The 16,488-nt window shown below is 38.4% G+C and overlaps 1 protein-coding gene across 4 annotated transcripts in view; it reads left to right on the top strand.

The window, feature by feature from the left end:
• The first annotated feature begins 4,774 nt into the window (after window positions 1-4,774).
• Window positions 4,775-16,488, top strand: part of LOC112238992 (Fc receptor-like protein 5) — a 30,868-nt gene continuing 19,154 nt past the window's right edge. For all 4 annotated transcript variants that reach the window (XR_006084215.1, XR_006084216.1, XR_006084217.1 and 1 more), the window contains exons 1-4: window positions 4,775-4,917; window positions 8,588-8,632; window positions 14,774-15,034; window positions 15,297-15,545. Coding sequence is in view for 1 of the 4 variants with exons in the window: in XM_042327978.1 (XP_042183912.1) it covers window positions 4,893-4,917; window positions 8,588-8,632; window positions 14,774-15,034; window positions 15,297-15,545 (580 nt within the window). In the remaining 3 variants the exon portion in view is untranslated. The remainder of the gene's footprint in view (window positions 4,918-8,587; window positions 8,633-14,773; window positions 15,035-15,296; window positions 15,546-16,488) is intronic.

Genomic DNA, 16,488 nt, shown 5'->3' with positions numbered 1-16,488 from the left:
AAACACAACAACCTCTGAATACCACATATACTCATAAACAGTTATTAACTAGTTTGTAATAAGCAAACTTGCTCCCACCAGCATTCCCACCACATGTCTTCCAAATTGCTAATTTAGCTGCACCTGACACAACGTTAAGTGAGAGAAGTACACCCCTTCGACTAAATATAAACATTTGGGAAGCGAAAACCTCTACGACAGCTGAAAACCAACTAATGATCCGGTCAATCATCCCGACCAACATGGGACACTATAAGAAGAAATGTGCCACTTTCAGACTCAGCACAGAATGGACACCCCTCCCCAACTGTAGGATCCAGGTGTACCAGATGCATGTTGGTGGCTATAGCTCCATGTAGGTCAACTGTCCTCTGTTCAATAGGCAGTTTGTATAAAGACCGCCAACAGCCTTTTGGGGAGGCACCTGGACCAAACACACCCGCTCACCTCGTCGATTTTACCCCTTCCAGGGAAGAAGCACGGGACACTTTTACACATTATGTACATGGCCTTCCCTCCTACTGCCTTGAACTCCCCAGGGTGAAGGTAAGCAGCATCCCCATATTCTGCTCGAACCGCAGCACTAACATTCAGCGCTGGGAACAAATCATCTAGACCCTCCGTCCACCGATCAGAGTTGGAAGTATCAGTCACATACTGCCGATGAAGTACTGGCAAGGAATCGTAGACCACAGCTGCAACCTTCCTCAGTAGGCGAGATGATCGGATATAATTTTGGGGGAGGAATATTTTTAGGGTAGGATCAGCTTTAATATTGCAGAAAACTTGTCGCTTCCATCAATGTAATTGTCTGCATCATTTTCAATCCCTCAAATATTTTTTGGGGGTAAACATATATATTTTTATATATATACATACAGTTGAAGACGGAAGTTTACATACACCTTAGCAAAATAAATTTAGCTCAGTTGTTCACAATTCCTAACATTTAATCCTAGTAAAAATTCACTGTTTTATGTCAGTTAGGATCACCACTTTATTTTAATAATGTGAAATGTCAGAATAATAGTAGAGAGAATGATTTATTTCAGCGTTTATTTTTTTCATCACATTCCCAGTGGGTCAGAAGTTTTACATACACTCAATTAGTATTTGGTAGCATTGCCTTTAAATTGCTTAATTTGGGTCAAACGTTTCGGGTAGCCTTCCACAAGCTTCCCACAATAAGTTGGGTGAATTTTGGCCCATTTCTCCTGACAGAGCTGGTGTAACTTAGTCAGGTTTGTAGGCCTCCTTGCTCGCACACACTCATTCAGTTCGGCCCACAAATGTTCTTCAGGCTTGTGGTCAGGGCTTTGTGATGGCCACTCCAATACCTTGACTTTGTTGTCCTTAAGCCATTTTGCCACAACTTTGGAAGTATGCTTGGGGTCCATGTCCATTTTAACTTCCTGATTGATGTCTTGAAATGTTGCTTCAATATATCCACATATTTTCCTACCTCATGATGCCATCTATTTTGTGAAGTGGACCAGTCCCTCCTGCAGCAAAGCACCCCCACAACATGATGCTGCCACCCCCGTGCTACACAAATCAAACCAAATGTATTCATATAGCCCTTCGTACATCAGCTGATATCTCAAAGTGCTGAACAGAAACCCAGCCTAAAACCCCAAACAGCAAGCAATGCAGGTGTAGAAGCACGGTGGCTAGAGTATCTCTACCACTCCTGCTGTCTCTAGAGAGTTGAAAACAGCAGGTCTGGGACAGGTAGCACGTCCGGTGAACAGGTCAGGGTTCCATAGCCGCAGGCAGAACAGTTGAAACTGGAGCAGCAGCACGGCCAGGTGGACTGGGGACAGCAAGGAGTCATCATGCCAGGTAGTCCTGAGGCATGGTCTTAGGGCTCAGGTCCTCCGAGAGAGAGAGAAAGAAAGAGAGAAAGAGAAAGAGATAATTAGAATTAGAGTTAGAATTATTTTCAACCACCAACTTACCATCCTGAGACAAGGCCGAGTATAGCCCACAAAGGCCGAGTATAGCCCACAAAGATCTCCGCCACGGCACAACCCAAGGGGGTGCGCCAACCCAGACAGGAAGACCACGTCAGTGACTCAACCCACTCAAGTGACACACCCCTCCTAGAGACGGCATGAAAGAGCACCAGTAAGCCAGTGACTCAGCCCCTGTAATAGGGTTAGAGGCAGGGTTAGAGGCAGAGGATCCCAGTGGAAAGAGGGGAACCTGCCAGGCAGAGACAGCAAGGGCGGATCGTTGCTCCAGAGCCTTTCCGTTCACCTTCCCACTCCTGGGCCAGACTACACTCAATCATATGACCCACTGAAGAGATGAGTCTTCAGTAAAGACTTAAAGGTTGAGACCGAGTCTGCGTCTCTGACATGGGTGGGCAGACCATTCCATAAAAATTGAGCTCTCTAGGAGAAAGCCCTGCCTCCAGCTGTTTGCTTAGAAATTCTAGGGACAATTAGGAGGCCTGCGTCTTGTGACCGTAGCGTACGTGTAGGTATGTACGGCAGGACCAAATCAGAAAGATAGGTAGGAGCAAGCCCATGTATTGCTTTGTAGGTTAGCTGTAAAAACCTTGAAATCAGCCCTTGACTTAACAGGAAGCCAAGTGTAGGGAGGCACTGGAGTAATATGATCCATTTGTTTGGTTCTAGTCAGGATTCTAAAGTTCAAGTTTTTCTATTTATACAAAGTTCTTGCAACCAATGACAATGAAGAGACCGAATCATTAGATCATTTGTTTTGGTATTGAACATATGTCTCAGGTTCAGGAATGGCTGAAGAAATGCAACATTTACCTGGAGCTATCTCTGCACATAGCACTGCTGGGTGATTTCAAAAGTCATAGTCAATCGTTCAATAATATTATAATACTTTTAGCAAAAATGTCTTGTTTATTTACAACCTGTAGAAACTATGAGAATAGAAAACTTCAGTACTTTTGTGAAGCATCACAGCACAGTTGAAAAATATATATGACAAATAGAAAACTCTTCAGAGAAAAATGGGAGGAGTTGAGGGTACTTGAAACAAACAGACAATAACATATAATGTAAATATAATATAATATAATGTCAAATATAGAGTGACCGTAAAATGTTTTTAGTATGTATAAGCCTAAGTTAGTTTACTCCAATTTGGGGAGGGGTGGTAGGGTTAGGGGAAAATAATAAAGGAAAATATACAACACATATATATGTGGGGGATTGAAAATGATGAGGATAAATACATTGACAGAAGTCACAGTCTATCTGCAATATTAAAGCTGAGAAACAAAAGAACACACTGAGTGTGAAACTGCTCAAGGGCACGTCTGACACAATCCCCCACATAGCACTGGGTGGGGGTGGCTGTGATACTCTCCTGCTCAAGGACTTCGACTTCACATCTCTGTGCTAATTGAAGTTGCAACTAGATCTGTTCTGTTCTAGCAAGCTTGGTAGCCTTAACTTAGTATTCAGTCCATCTAAGATAAAATATATTATTGTAATGTAGTATTCTTCTTGGATTTTAAAAGTAACTTCAGACTAAACATTACTCAATCAGTTCTAGGTTCAGGTTGTATGGTGTTTTTAGGTTTCTGTTTGCTGGTTGTTTTGCTGGTCTGTTTGCTGGTCGTTGGTTTGTCAGAGCAATTTTATCGAACTTTAAATCCATTTTTTTGTAAAAACATGTTGAAAAAATCAAGAACTCATCTGCTCAATTCAATTTAATTAAAGGGGCTTTGTTGAAGACAAACAAAAGTGAAATAAACAATAAAAAATGTACAGTAAACATAACACTCACAGGAGTTTAAAAAGAATAAAGACATTTCAAATGTTATTTTATATGCAAATGGTTAGTGAAAATTAATAAACATAAATATGGGTTGTAGTGCAGCTCAGTTTCCACCTCAATATGCACATAGACTGTCTTCTCTTGAGAGCCAGGCAGCCTTTCTCAATAGCAAGGTTATGCTCACAAGTCTGTACATAGTCAAAGCTTTCCTTAATATTAGGTTGGGTCTAATTGTGTTGCTGTCCTGGGGCTCTGTGGGGTCTGTTGTGTTTGTTATCAGAGCCCCAGGACCAGCTTGCTTAGGGGACTCTTCTCCAGGTTCATCTCTCTGTAGGTGATGGCTTTGTTATGGAAGGTTTGGGAATCACTTCCTTTTAAGGTGGTTGTAGAATTTAATAGCTCTTTTCTGGATTTTGAAAAATGTGCAAGAATCAGCCTAATTCTGCTCTGCATGCATTATTGGTTGTTTTACATTGTACACAAAGGATGTTTTTGCAGAATTCTGCATGCAGAGTCTCAATTTGATGTTTGTCCCATTTTGTGAACTCTTGCTTGGTGACCTCGCACTCACTCTCTGTCTGTCTCTCTGTGTGTGTGTCTCCCTGTCTGTTTGTCTGTCTCTCTTCTCTGTGTCTTTCTCTGTGTCTTTTAAAAATATTTTATATTTTGCCTTTATTTAACTAGGCAAGTCAGTTATGAACAAATTCTTATTTTCAATGATGGCCTAGGAACAGTGGGTTACCTGCCTTGTAGAACGAACGAAAGATGTGTACCTTCTCAGCTCGGGGATTCGATCTTGCAACCTTTAAGTCACTAGTCCAATGCTCTACCACTATGCTACCTGCCACCCCTCTCTGTCTCTGTCTCCATCTCTCTTCTCTCTCCATATCTCTAACTCTCCCTATCTCTGTCTCTCGCCCTGTCTCTCTCTCTCCGTCTCTCTCTCCCTGTTACTCTCAATCTCTCTTTCTCTGTCTCTCTGTGTATCTAGTCTCTCTAGGCCCACTCCATCTGTCACACACATCTTTCACACCTCTCAGTCCTTCTCAGCAGAGAGGAAGTAGAGATGCGTAGAGAGGAGAGGTGGTCACAAGAGTTTAGAGAGAGTTTGTGATCGACACGTTGAGATGGAAAGGACCTGTCTTCTACTCTGTGAGTTTAATATTATCTAAATGGTTTAATATCTGTATAGTTTAATATCTGTATAGTTTAATATCTGTATGGTTTAATATCTATATGGTTTAATATCTATATAGTTGAATATCTAAATAGTTGAATATCTATATGGTTTAATATCTGTATGGTTTAATATCTATATGGTTTAATATCTATATAGTTGAATATCTAAATAGTTGAATATCTATATGGTTTAATATCTGTATAGTTTAATATCTGTATGGTTTAATATCTATATGGTTTAATATCTATATAGTTGAATATCTAAATAGTTGAATATCTATATGGTTTAATATCTGTATGGTTTAATATCTGTATAGTTTAATATCTATATAGTTTAATATACATATAGTTTAATATCTGTATAGTTTAATATCTATATAGTTTAATATACATATAGTTTAATATCTATATAGTTTAATATACATATAGTTTAATATCTATATAGTTTAATATCTATAAAGTTTCATATCTGTATAGTTTAATATCTATATGGTTTAGTGTCTATATAGTTTAATATCTATATCGTTTAATATCTATATCGTTTAATATCTATATAGTTTAATATCTATATGGTTTAATATCTATATGGTTTAATATATATATAGTTTAATATCTATATGGTTTAATATCTATATGGTTTAATATCTATATGGTTAAATATCTATATAATTTAATATCTATATGGTGTAATATCTATATGGTTTAATACCTATATAATTTAACATCGATATGGTTTAATATCTGTATGGTTTAATACCTACATAATTTAAAATCTACATGGTTTAATATGTATATGGTTTAATATATATATGGTTTAATATATATATAGTTTAATATCTATATAGTTTAATATCTATATGGTTTAATATCTATATAGTTTAATATCTACATAGTTTAATATCTATATGGTTTAATATCTACATAGTTTAATATCTATGTAGTTTAACGTTTGTATACGTTATTAAACGTTTTTATATTTCTATAGTTTAATGTCTATATGTTTTATATCTACGTGGTTTAATACAGTTGAAGTCGGAAGATTACATACACTTAGGTTGGAGTCATTAAAACTCATTTTTCAACCGCTCCACAAGTTTCTTGTTAACAAAATATAGTTTTAGCAAGTCAGTTAGGACATGTACTGACTGTGTGCATGACACAAGTCATTTTTCAACAATTGTTTACAGACAGACTATTTCACTTATAATTCACTGTGTCACAATTCCAGTGGGTCAGAAGTTTACCTAAACTAAGTTGACTGTGCCTTTAAACAGCTTGGACAATTCCAGACAATTATATCATAGCTTTAGAAGCTTCTGATTGGCTAATTGACATATTTTGAGTCCATTGCAGGTGTACCTCTGGATGTATTTCAAGGCCGACCTTCAAACTTAGTGCCTCTTTGCTTGACATCATGGGAAAATCAAAAGAAATCAGAGAAGACTTCAGAAAAAAATTGTAGACCTCCACAAGTCTGGTTCATCCTTGGGAGCAATTTCCAAACGCCTGAATATACCACGTTCATCTGTACAAACAATAGTACGCAAGTATAAACACCATGGGTCCACGCAGCCGTAATACCGCTCAGGAATGAGACGCGTTCTGTCTCCTAGAGATGAAAAGACAGCAAAGGACCTTGTGATGATGCTGGAGGAAACAGGTACACGAGTATCTATATCCACAGTAAAATGAGTCTTATATCGACATAACCTGAAAAGTTTGCAACTGCACATGGGGACAAAGATCGTACTTTTTGGAGAAATGTCCTCTGGTCTGATGAAACAAAAATAGAGCTGTTTGGCAATAATGACCATTGTTATGTTTGGAGGAAAAAGGGGAAGGCTTGCAAGCCGAAGAACACCATTCCAACTGTGAAGCACGGGGGTGGCAGCATCATGTTGTGGGGGTGCTTTGCTGCAGGAGGGACTGGTACACTTCACAAAATAGATGGCATCATGAGGTAGGAAAATGATGTGGATATATTGAAGCAACATCTCAAGACATTGTCGGGAAGTTAAAGTTTGGTCGCAAATGGGTCTTCCAAATTAATAATGACAACAAGCATACTTCCAAAGTAGTGTCAAAATGGCTTAAGGACAACAAAGTCAAGGTATTGGAGTGGCCATCACAAAGCCCTGACCTCAATCCTATAGAAAATTTGTGGGCAGAACTGAAAAAGCATGTGCGAGCAAGGAGGCCTACAATCCGGACTCAGTTACACCAGCTCTGTCAGGAGGAATGGGCCAAAATTCACCCAACTTATTGTGGGAAGCTTGTGGAAGGCTACCTGAAACGTTTGACTCAAGATAAACAATTTAAAGGCAATGCTACCAAATACTAATTTAGTGTATTTAAACTTCTGACCCACTGGGAATGTGATGAAAGAAATAAAAGCTGAAACAAATCATTCTCTCATCTATTATTCTGACAATTCACATTCTTAAAATAAAGTGGTGATCCTAACTGACCTATGACAGGGACTTTTTACTAGGATTAGGTGTCAGAAAATGTGAAAAACTGAGTTTAAATGTATTTGCCTAAGATTTATGTAAACTTCCAACTTCAACTGTATCTATGTGGTTTAATATCTGTATGGTTTCATTTCTATATCGTTGAATATCTATATAGTTTAATATCTATATAGTTTAATATCTATATAGTTTAATATCTATATGGTTTAATATCTATATGGTTTAATATCTATATAGTTTCATATCTATATAGTTTAATATCTATATATTTTCATATCTATATGGTTTAATATCTGTATAGTTTAATAACTATATATTTTAATATCTATATAGTTTAATATCTATATATTTTCATATCTATATAGTTTAATATCTATATATTTTCATATCTATATGCTTTAATATCTGTATAGTTTAATATCTATATATTTTAATATCTATATAGTTTAATATCTATATGGTTTAATATCTGCAATGTTTAGTATCTGTGCAATATGAAGACATTGCTACCATACCCCATATAAATGCATTGAACACGTTCATAAATGGCAAAAAAAATTGATATATATATATAACAAGAAATACAGTTTTGAAGTGTATCTAGGAGACATCAGGATACATTTCTGTTTTTTTAGTTTGTATCTGATCCTCCCCTTTACATAGTGGGGTCATATTAGTTTGTAGCTGAGAGTCTCTAGGGTTTGTAGCCCAAATGGTTTCCATCATGAACCATAGTGATAGTTCTCTCTCTGTGTTTCAGTGTTTACATCATGTACCATAGTGATAGTTCTCTCTGTGTGTTTCAGTGTTTCCATCATGTACCATAGTGATAGTTCTCTCTGTGTGTTTCAGTGTTTCCATCATGTACCATAGTGATAGTTCTCTCTGTGTGTTTCAGTGTTTCCATCATGTACCATAGTGATAGTTCTCTCTGTGTGTTTCAGTGTTTACATCATGTACCATAGTGATAGTTCTCTCTGTGTTTCAGTGTTTACATCATGTACCATAGTGATAGTTCTCTCTGTGTGTTTCAGTGTTTACATCATGTACCATAGTGATAGTTCTCTCTGTGTGTTTCAGTGTTTACATCATGTACCATAGTGATAGTTCTCTCTGTGTGTTTCAGTGTTTACATCATGTACCATAGTGATAGTTCTCTCTGTGTGTTTCAGTGCTGTTGAGTACATTGGTATACTGTAGCCTCGGACAAGGTGGAGGTGAGTACATTTATCTATATTCATCACCTGTTCTATAATAGTAACATTTCTCTATAGTCATCACCTGTTCTATAATAGTATAATTTCTCTGAAAATCTGTTGTGTGTGTGTCCTGCAGAGCTAGTTGTTTCTCTCTAGACACCATGTAACAGACACAAGCTAGTTGTTACTATAGACACCATGCAACAGACACAAGCTAGTTGTCACTATAGACACCATGTAACAGACACAAGCTGGTTATTTCTCTCTAGACACCATGTAACAGACACAAGCTAGTTGTTTCTCTAGACACCATGTAACAGACACAAGCTAGTTGTTTCTCTATAGACACCATGCAACAGACACAAGCTAGTTGTTTATCTATAGACACCATATAACAGACACAAGCTAGTTGTTTCTCTCTATACACCATGTAACAGACACAAGCTAGTTGTTTCTCTATAGACACCATGCAACAGACAAAAGCTAGTTGTTTCTCTCTAGACACGATCCAACAGACAGAAGCTAGTTGTTTCTCTAGACACTATTTAATAGCTAGCATTTCGATGGCCATAACTGTAACGGTTGTCTGTGGTGGAAGAAGGTGAGGACCAATGCGCAGCGTTGTAAGTGTTCATATTCTTTAATAGAACTCAGAACACTAAAATACCAACAAGAGAACGAAATGAAACCGAAACAGTTCTGTCTGGTACAGATACGAAACAGAAAATAATCACCAACAACTCAAGGGTGAAAACATACCTAAGTATGGTTCTCAATCAGGGACAATGATTGACAGCTGCCTCTGATTGAGAACCATACCAGGCCAAACACAGAAATACCAAATCATAGAAAAACAAACATAGACAACCCACCAACTCACGCCCTGACCAAACTAAAACAAAGACATAACAAAAGAACTAAGGTCAGAACGTGACAATAACAAATAGATATGGTGAAAGCTGACACCCTTGTACAACTCCTCTTGACAATTCAAAAGTCTCTGAGAAGTAGCCGCTATTTACTATTTTACACCTGGGGTTGCTATTCATTACTTTTAATAATTTTATAAGGGAATCACCAAAATTAAAAAACAAAATTAGACTGGAACACAGCAGGAGGGTTAACAACTACACAAGGTAGTTGGTTCTCTGTGATGTCACCTCCCTGAGGTCTAGTCAACCTCTTCCTGATTGATTGACTGATTAATTGATTGTTTTGATTTATTGATTGAATTGGCTACACATTGGCTTTAGCTCAGCTTTTTTCTGTGCAGGAGACCTGGGCTTGAATACAGTGTCTCATATTGAATCTGGTGTAGACTGGTAGAACAAATCAAAGGGTAGATAACAAAATGAAAGGGCGGTTAACAAGTTATGCATTAGGGGCGCTATTAAACATTTTGGATGAAAAACATTCCCGTTTTAAACAAGATATTTTGTCACGAAAAGATGCTCAACTATGCATATAATTGACAGCTTTGGAAAGAAAACACTCTGACGTTTCCAAATCTGCAAAGATATTGTCTGTGAGTGCCACAGCACTGAAGTTACAGGCGAAACCCAGATAAAAATCCAACCAGGAAGTGCCGCATTTTTTGAAACCGCCTCATGCCAATGACTCCTTATATGGCTGTGAATGAGCTACGAATGAGCTTACGTTTTCCACGTTTTCCCCAAGGTGTCTACAGCATTGTGACGTCTTTTTAGGCATTTCCATTGAAGAATGGCTGTAAGGGACCATATATAGCATGTCACATGGTGTCTCCCGCAGAAAATCTCACGTAAAATACTGAGGTAGCCATTTTTCCAATCGCTTCTTATGAGAAACCAATTGCCTCAAAGGATATATTATTGAATATATATGTTAAAAACACCTTGAGGATGGATCCTAAACAACGTTTGCCATGTTGCTATCGATATTATGGAGCAAATTTTGAAAAAAGTTTGGCATTATAGTTGTAGCATTTTACGGTCGATTTCTCAGCCAAGCATGATGAAGAAATGGGAGCTATTTCGCCTACAAAAATAATATTTTGGGAAAAAAGGAACATTTGATATCTAACTGGGAGTCTCCTGAGTGAAAGCATCCAAAGTTCTTCAAAGGTAAATTATTTAATTTGATTGCTTTTCTGATTTCCGTGACCAAGTTACCTGCTGCTAGCTGGACATAATGCTATGCTAGGCTATCCATAAACTTACACAAATGCTTGTCCTGCTTTGGCTGTAAAGCATAATTTCAAAATCTGAGATGACAGGGTGATTAACAAAAGGCTAAGCTGTGTTTCACTATATTTCACTTGTGATTTCATGAATATGACTATAATATGACTATAATATGAATATTTTCTAGAAAATATTTTTTGTCCGTTGCGTTATGCTAATTACTGTAGTTGATGACAACGCTCCCGGGTGGGTAGATCCAAGAGGTTAAAGTTCAATGATGGGGAGATGAAATGTTTTGTAGGTGGTTGTAGAATGTAATGGCCTGGATTTCCTAGATTTTGATTATTAGCGGTTATCGTGTAATTCTGTGCTGCTTGCATTATTTTGGTGTTTTATGTTGTACACACAGAATATTTTTGCATAAGAGTCTAAATTTGGTGTTTGTCCCATTTTGTGAATTCTTGGATGGTGAGCGGACCCCAGACCTCACAACCATAAAGGGCAATGTGTTCTATAACTGATTCAAGTCTTTTTTAGACTGATCCTAATTGGTATGTTCAATTTATGTTCCTTTTGATGGTGTAGAAGGCCCTTCTAGCCTTGTCTCTCAGATAACTCACAACTTTTTTTTAGGCAGAGGTATGTATAGTTTAGAAAATGGTGTCTAGATTGAATTTGTGGACCAGTTTTGGAACACCTTTATTTTTGTCTTAAGGAGCTTTACTGTCAGGGTTCCGGTCTGACAAAATCTGTGCAGAATATCTCGGTGCTGCAATAGGCCCTCCTTGGTAGGGGACAGAAGCACCAGATCATCAACAAACAGAAGACATTTTACGTCAGACTCTAGCAAGGTCCCTCGCCAATTCATTGATATGTTGAAGAGGGTGGGGCTCAAGCTGCATCCCTGTCTCAAACCACGGCCTTGTGGAAAGAAATGTGTTTTTTGCCAAATTTAATCAAACATTTTTTTTATCCACACATTTTTTGTTTGTGTACAAGGATTTGATAATGTTATATAATTTTCCCCCAACACCGCTTTCCATCAATTTGAATAGCAGACCCCCCAAATTTACTAAAAAGCTTTTTTTTAAATCAACAAAGCATGAGAAGACTTTTCCATTGTTTTTGGTTTGTTTGTTTGTCAATTAGGGTGTGCAGTGTGAATATGTGGTCTGTCATATGGTAATTTGGTAAAAAGCCAATTTGACATTTGCTCAGTACATTGTTTTCACTGAGGAAATGTACGAGTCTGCTGTTAATGATAATGCAGAGGATTTTCCCAATGTTGCTGTTGACGCATATCCCACGGTAGTTATTGGGGTCAAATTTGTCTCCACTTTTGTGGATTGGGGTGATTAGTTATTGATTCCAAATATTGGAGAAGATGCCAGAGCTGAGGATTTTAAAGAGTTTAACCCTTGTGTAGTCTTAACATTCTGTAAACTCCCCTTGTCCTAAGGGTAAAAAATGACCCGCCTTCAATAAACCCCTAAAATAAAGCAGCTTAATTGAATTTTGAAACCCCAAATCTATTTTGTATGAAGAAACAACCTGTCATTCATCACAAAGTTTGTGAATATCTGGGTTTTCCCTCTTCACAATGCAGAAAGACTGCATTTAGTCAGTGGACAACACTCGTTTTAATTACAACACATCTGCCAAAATTGTTTTCTTTACTAAAGTAAAGATGTATTATTATTGCTAAAGGTATAAACATACATTTTTTAGCAAGAGATAGCAAGAGATAGCATAGTCTAAGAAAGTAGCAGAAAGCAGTTTTGACCACATTTTATTGAAGGGAAACAATAACAGTCTTGAACTTTTTTGGCAACATAGTGATATATTCTTATATACTGTACACTGAGGAATTCAACTACAAAATACTGGTCTTCTTCCATTTTTTAAACCATTGCCCCCACCCACAAGGTGTATAAACCACAACAATAAATTAGAATAAAAGATAATAGATACAAAACAAAACGTGAAGAACATAAATCAATCAACTCTAATTAGCACATGTAGGACAGTATGCAAGTGTCTGTGCATGGACTGTGCAGATGTATTTCTCACATGTGCAGCACATAGTGTTTGTTTTACAGTCCTTAATTGGGGGCAGAATTGGCATCTCATCCTCTTGCCTTCTCCAGCTGCAGCCTTAGGTGGATCAGGACAAGATTCAGCACCCTGAACGACTTTCACTTTGCTTCAGAGGATGCTGTGCTGGGGAGGCGCTCCCTTCTTTAATGTGTGGGGTTACAAGTGCATTTCCCAGCTGCTCCAGGAACACCCTCCTCTTGTTCCGCTTATCAGGCATCCAGGTAGGGTTGATCTTGTTCCATATCACGAAGGCATTGTATGAGGACACATATATGATGTTATAGAAAATGACCAGGGACCAGCAGCAGTCATCCTCCTGCAGCTGTAAGTTCCAATCACCTTGTCCAGGTTGTCCACGCCTCCTTTGTTGTGGTTGTAGTCCTGGATGATGGCTGGCTTCCTGTCCTCACGATCACTGATCTCAGCTGTTTTGTGCAGTGTGGTCAGGAGGACCACATTCTTGTTCCTCTTTGGGAGGTAAGAAACTAGAGTGGTGGTGGGGGTGAAGGCAAACTTTGATGAGAAGGCCTCTCCCCCCCATTGTTGTGAGGAGTGCAGGGGGAGCTCAGGCTTGTCCTTTCTAACTGTGCCATCTGTCACATCAAGCACAACCTGCACTCCCTGGTTCTTCTCCGGGCTGGTCGGCTTCCCTGTATAGACTTTCATCTTAGCTGGAATGTGCGTCACAGGCTAACCATATCTTGATGCCATACTTTTCTGGCTTGCTGTTTCCGGAAAGGACAGCAACCTTTTGTGAAAATCACTTACATTACAGATATGAAAATAAAATGTACCTCTGAATGGAACCAGTTGCTCATCCACTGTTACTTCAGGCCCAGGGTTGTAGAGGTACAGGTACAGCTCCATCCACTGTTACTTCAGGCCAGGGTTGTAGAGGTACAGCTCCATCCACTGTTACTTCATGCCCAGGGTTGTAGAGGTACAGCAGACACTTCATCCACTGTTACTTCAGGCCCAGGGTTGTAGAGGTACGGCAGACGCTCCACCCACTTCTCCCAGACCTCTCTTATGGCCTCCAGTTTGTCTCTCACACGTCTTGCAGGTTTTGACTCGCGGTTATCAAATCGTAGCGTTCTTGAGAAAGACTTTTAGTGGCATCGAGGCACGGAAACTCCCCCTTCCACTCTCTGCATCCCGGAGATGTAGCCTCGCCTCGGGACCTATACACACTCGCTAAGATTAGCAGCCCTATGTAGACACACAGGTCAATCTCATCCATTCTTTTCCAGTTGTCTCCATATTTACGGAAACCCTCCAGGATGATTTTTCCGATGGCTGGTGTGATGAACATGTAGAATGTTGAGGCTATGTCCTGGGCAACTGCTTGTCTTGTGAGCCCTGGGGTCATCCAGGGCTCACAAGATATGTGTGTGGTGTGTGTGTGTGTGTGTGTGTGTGTGTGTGTGTGTGTGTGTGTGTGTGTGTGTGTGTGTGTGTGTGTGTGTGTGTGTCTCTCTCTCTCTCTTTGTGGTGTGTAAATGATATTTGTACCCTGGTGGTTTACAGCTTTCATGGAAATACATTTCCCTTTTTCTAATTTTGGTGTCACTCTAGGAAAAGTAATGACATTTCAATTTCACATTTCAAGTTGACAAAATATATAATTTAGGAGGTTTTCTCTGCTGTTTAAACATAGTTTGTTTGTTTACTGTTTTCCAATTTTCCCAGAAGTGGTTCGATTCTACGCATTCTTCAAATACATTCTCTGACGTGCTGTTTTACAGATGTGTATTTCTACATTGTTTTAGTGATTCACCGTGGTGAAGGCTCAGTTTGTCAGTGTGATAGGTTTCTCTATTTCTTTCTTATGTTTTTGTATTCTTCATCAAAACATTTCTCAATGTTTCTATGTCTCTCTCTCTCTCTCTCTCTCCTCCAGCCTCTCTGGGTGTCAGTCCTGACAGATCTCAGTTCTTTAAATATGAGTCTGTCTCTCTGAGCTGTGAGGTTCAGGGGAAATCTGCTGGATGGAGAGTGAAGAGATACACAGTCTCTGGGGAGCGTTCAGATTGTGGAAGAAAATGGGGAAAACCACAAGGGTCTTCATGCATCATGTCACTAATACCATCACACAGTGGAGTGTACTGGTGTGAGTCTGGGTCTGGAGAACACAGCATTGCTGTCAACATCACAGTACATGGTATGTCCACAAACACCATCTACTAACATTATGTGTTTAGTGGTTCATCTGGTTTCAGATAGCTGTTATGTTTATATATGATGTTTATATATTATATACAGCTGGTGCTGTGATCCTGGAGAGACCTGTTTATATATTATATACAGCTGGAGCTGTGATCCTGGAGAGACCTGTTTATATATGATGTTTATATATCATATACAGCTGGTGCTTTGATCCTGGATGGACCTGTTTATATATGATGTTTATATATTATATACAGCTGGAGCTGTGATCCTGGAGAGCCCTGCCCTTCCTGTGACTGAGGGAGATTCTGTGACTCTGCGCTGCAGATATCAAGGAACTCTCTCTAACCACACAGCTGATTTCTACAAAGATGGATCCCTGATCAGGACTGAGACTACAGGAGAGATGACCATCCCTGCAGTATCCAAGTCAGATGAAGGACTCTACAAGTGTACCAACTCCAGCTCTGAAGGAGAATCACCAGAGAGCTGGATGACTGTGACAGGTGAGGAGAGAGACATTCATAATAATGTGTTCTCTGCTTAGTCTTTAGAGATTTGAAGATGATAAAAAATCAGTTTGTTTTCTGTGCTGTTTCCTTTAATGTTTTTCAAGAGAGAGGCCTCACCCCCCTTTCCTTCCCCACTCCTCTTGATTTGAATCCATTTTAGAATTAGGCTGAAAAATAACAACATTATACTATAACACCACAGGTACTGTAATATATCAACATTATACTATAACACCACAGGTACTGTAATATAACAGCATTATACTATAACACCACAGGTACTGTAATATATCAACATTATACTATAACACCACAGGTACTGTAATATAACAACATTATACGCCACAGGTACTGTAATATAACAACATTATACTATAACACCACAGGTACTGTAATATAACAAAATTGTACTATAACACCACAGGTACTGTAATATAACAACATTATACACCACAGGTACTGTAATATAACAACATTATACTATAACACCACAGGTACTGTTATATAACAACATTGTACAATAACACCACAGGTACTGGAATATAACAACATTATACTATAACACCACAGGTACTGTAATATAACAACATTATACTATAACACCACAGGTACTGTACTATAACAACATTATACTATAACACCACAGGTACTGTAATATAACAACATTATACTATAACACCACAGGTACTGTACTATAACAACATTATACTATAACACCACAGGTACTGTAATATAACAACATTATACTTTAACACCACAGGTACTGTAATATAACAACATTAAACTATAACACCACAGGTACTGTAATATAACAACATTATACTATAACACCACAGGTACTGTACTATAACAGCATTACACTATAACACCACAGGTACTGTAATATAACAGCATTATACTATAACACCACAGGTACTGTAATATAACAGTACACTAT

This window comes from Oncorhynchus tshawytscha, linkage group LG10 (genome assembly GCF_018296145.1).
Source record: "Oncorhynchus tshawytscha isolate Ot180627B linkage group LG10, Otsh_v2.0, whole genome shotgun sequence".
Lineage (NCBI taxonomy): Eukaryota > Metazoa > Chordata > Actinopteri > Salmoniformes > Salmonidae > Oncorhynchus > Oncorhynchus tshawytscha.
Note: the sequence above shows the minus strand (reverse complement) of the source record. Positions and strands in the feature narration are given on the sequence as shown.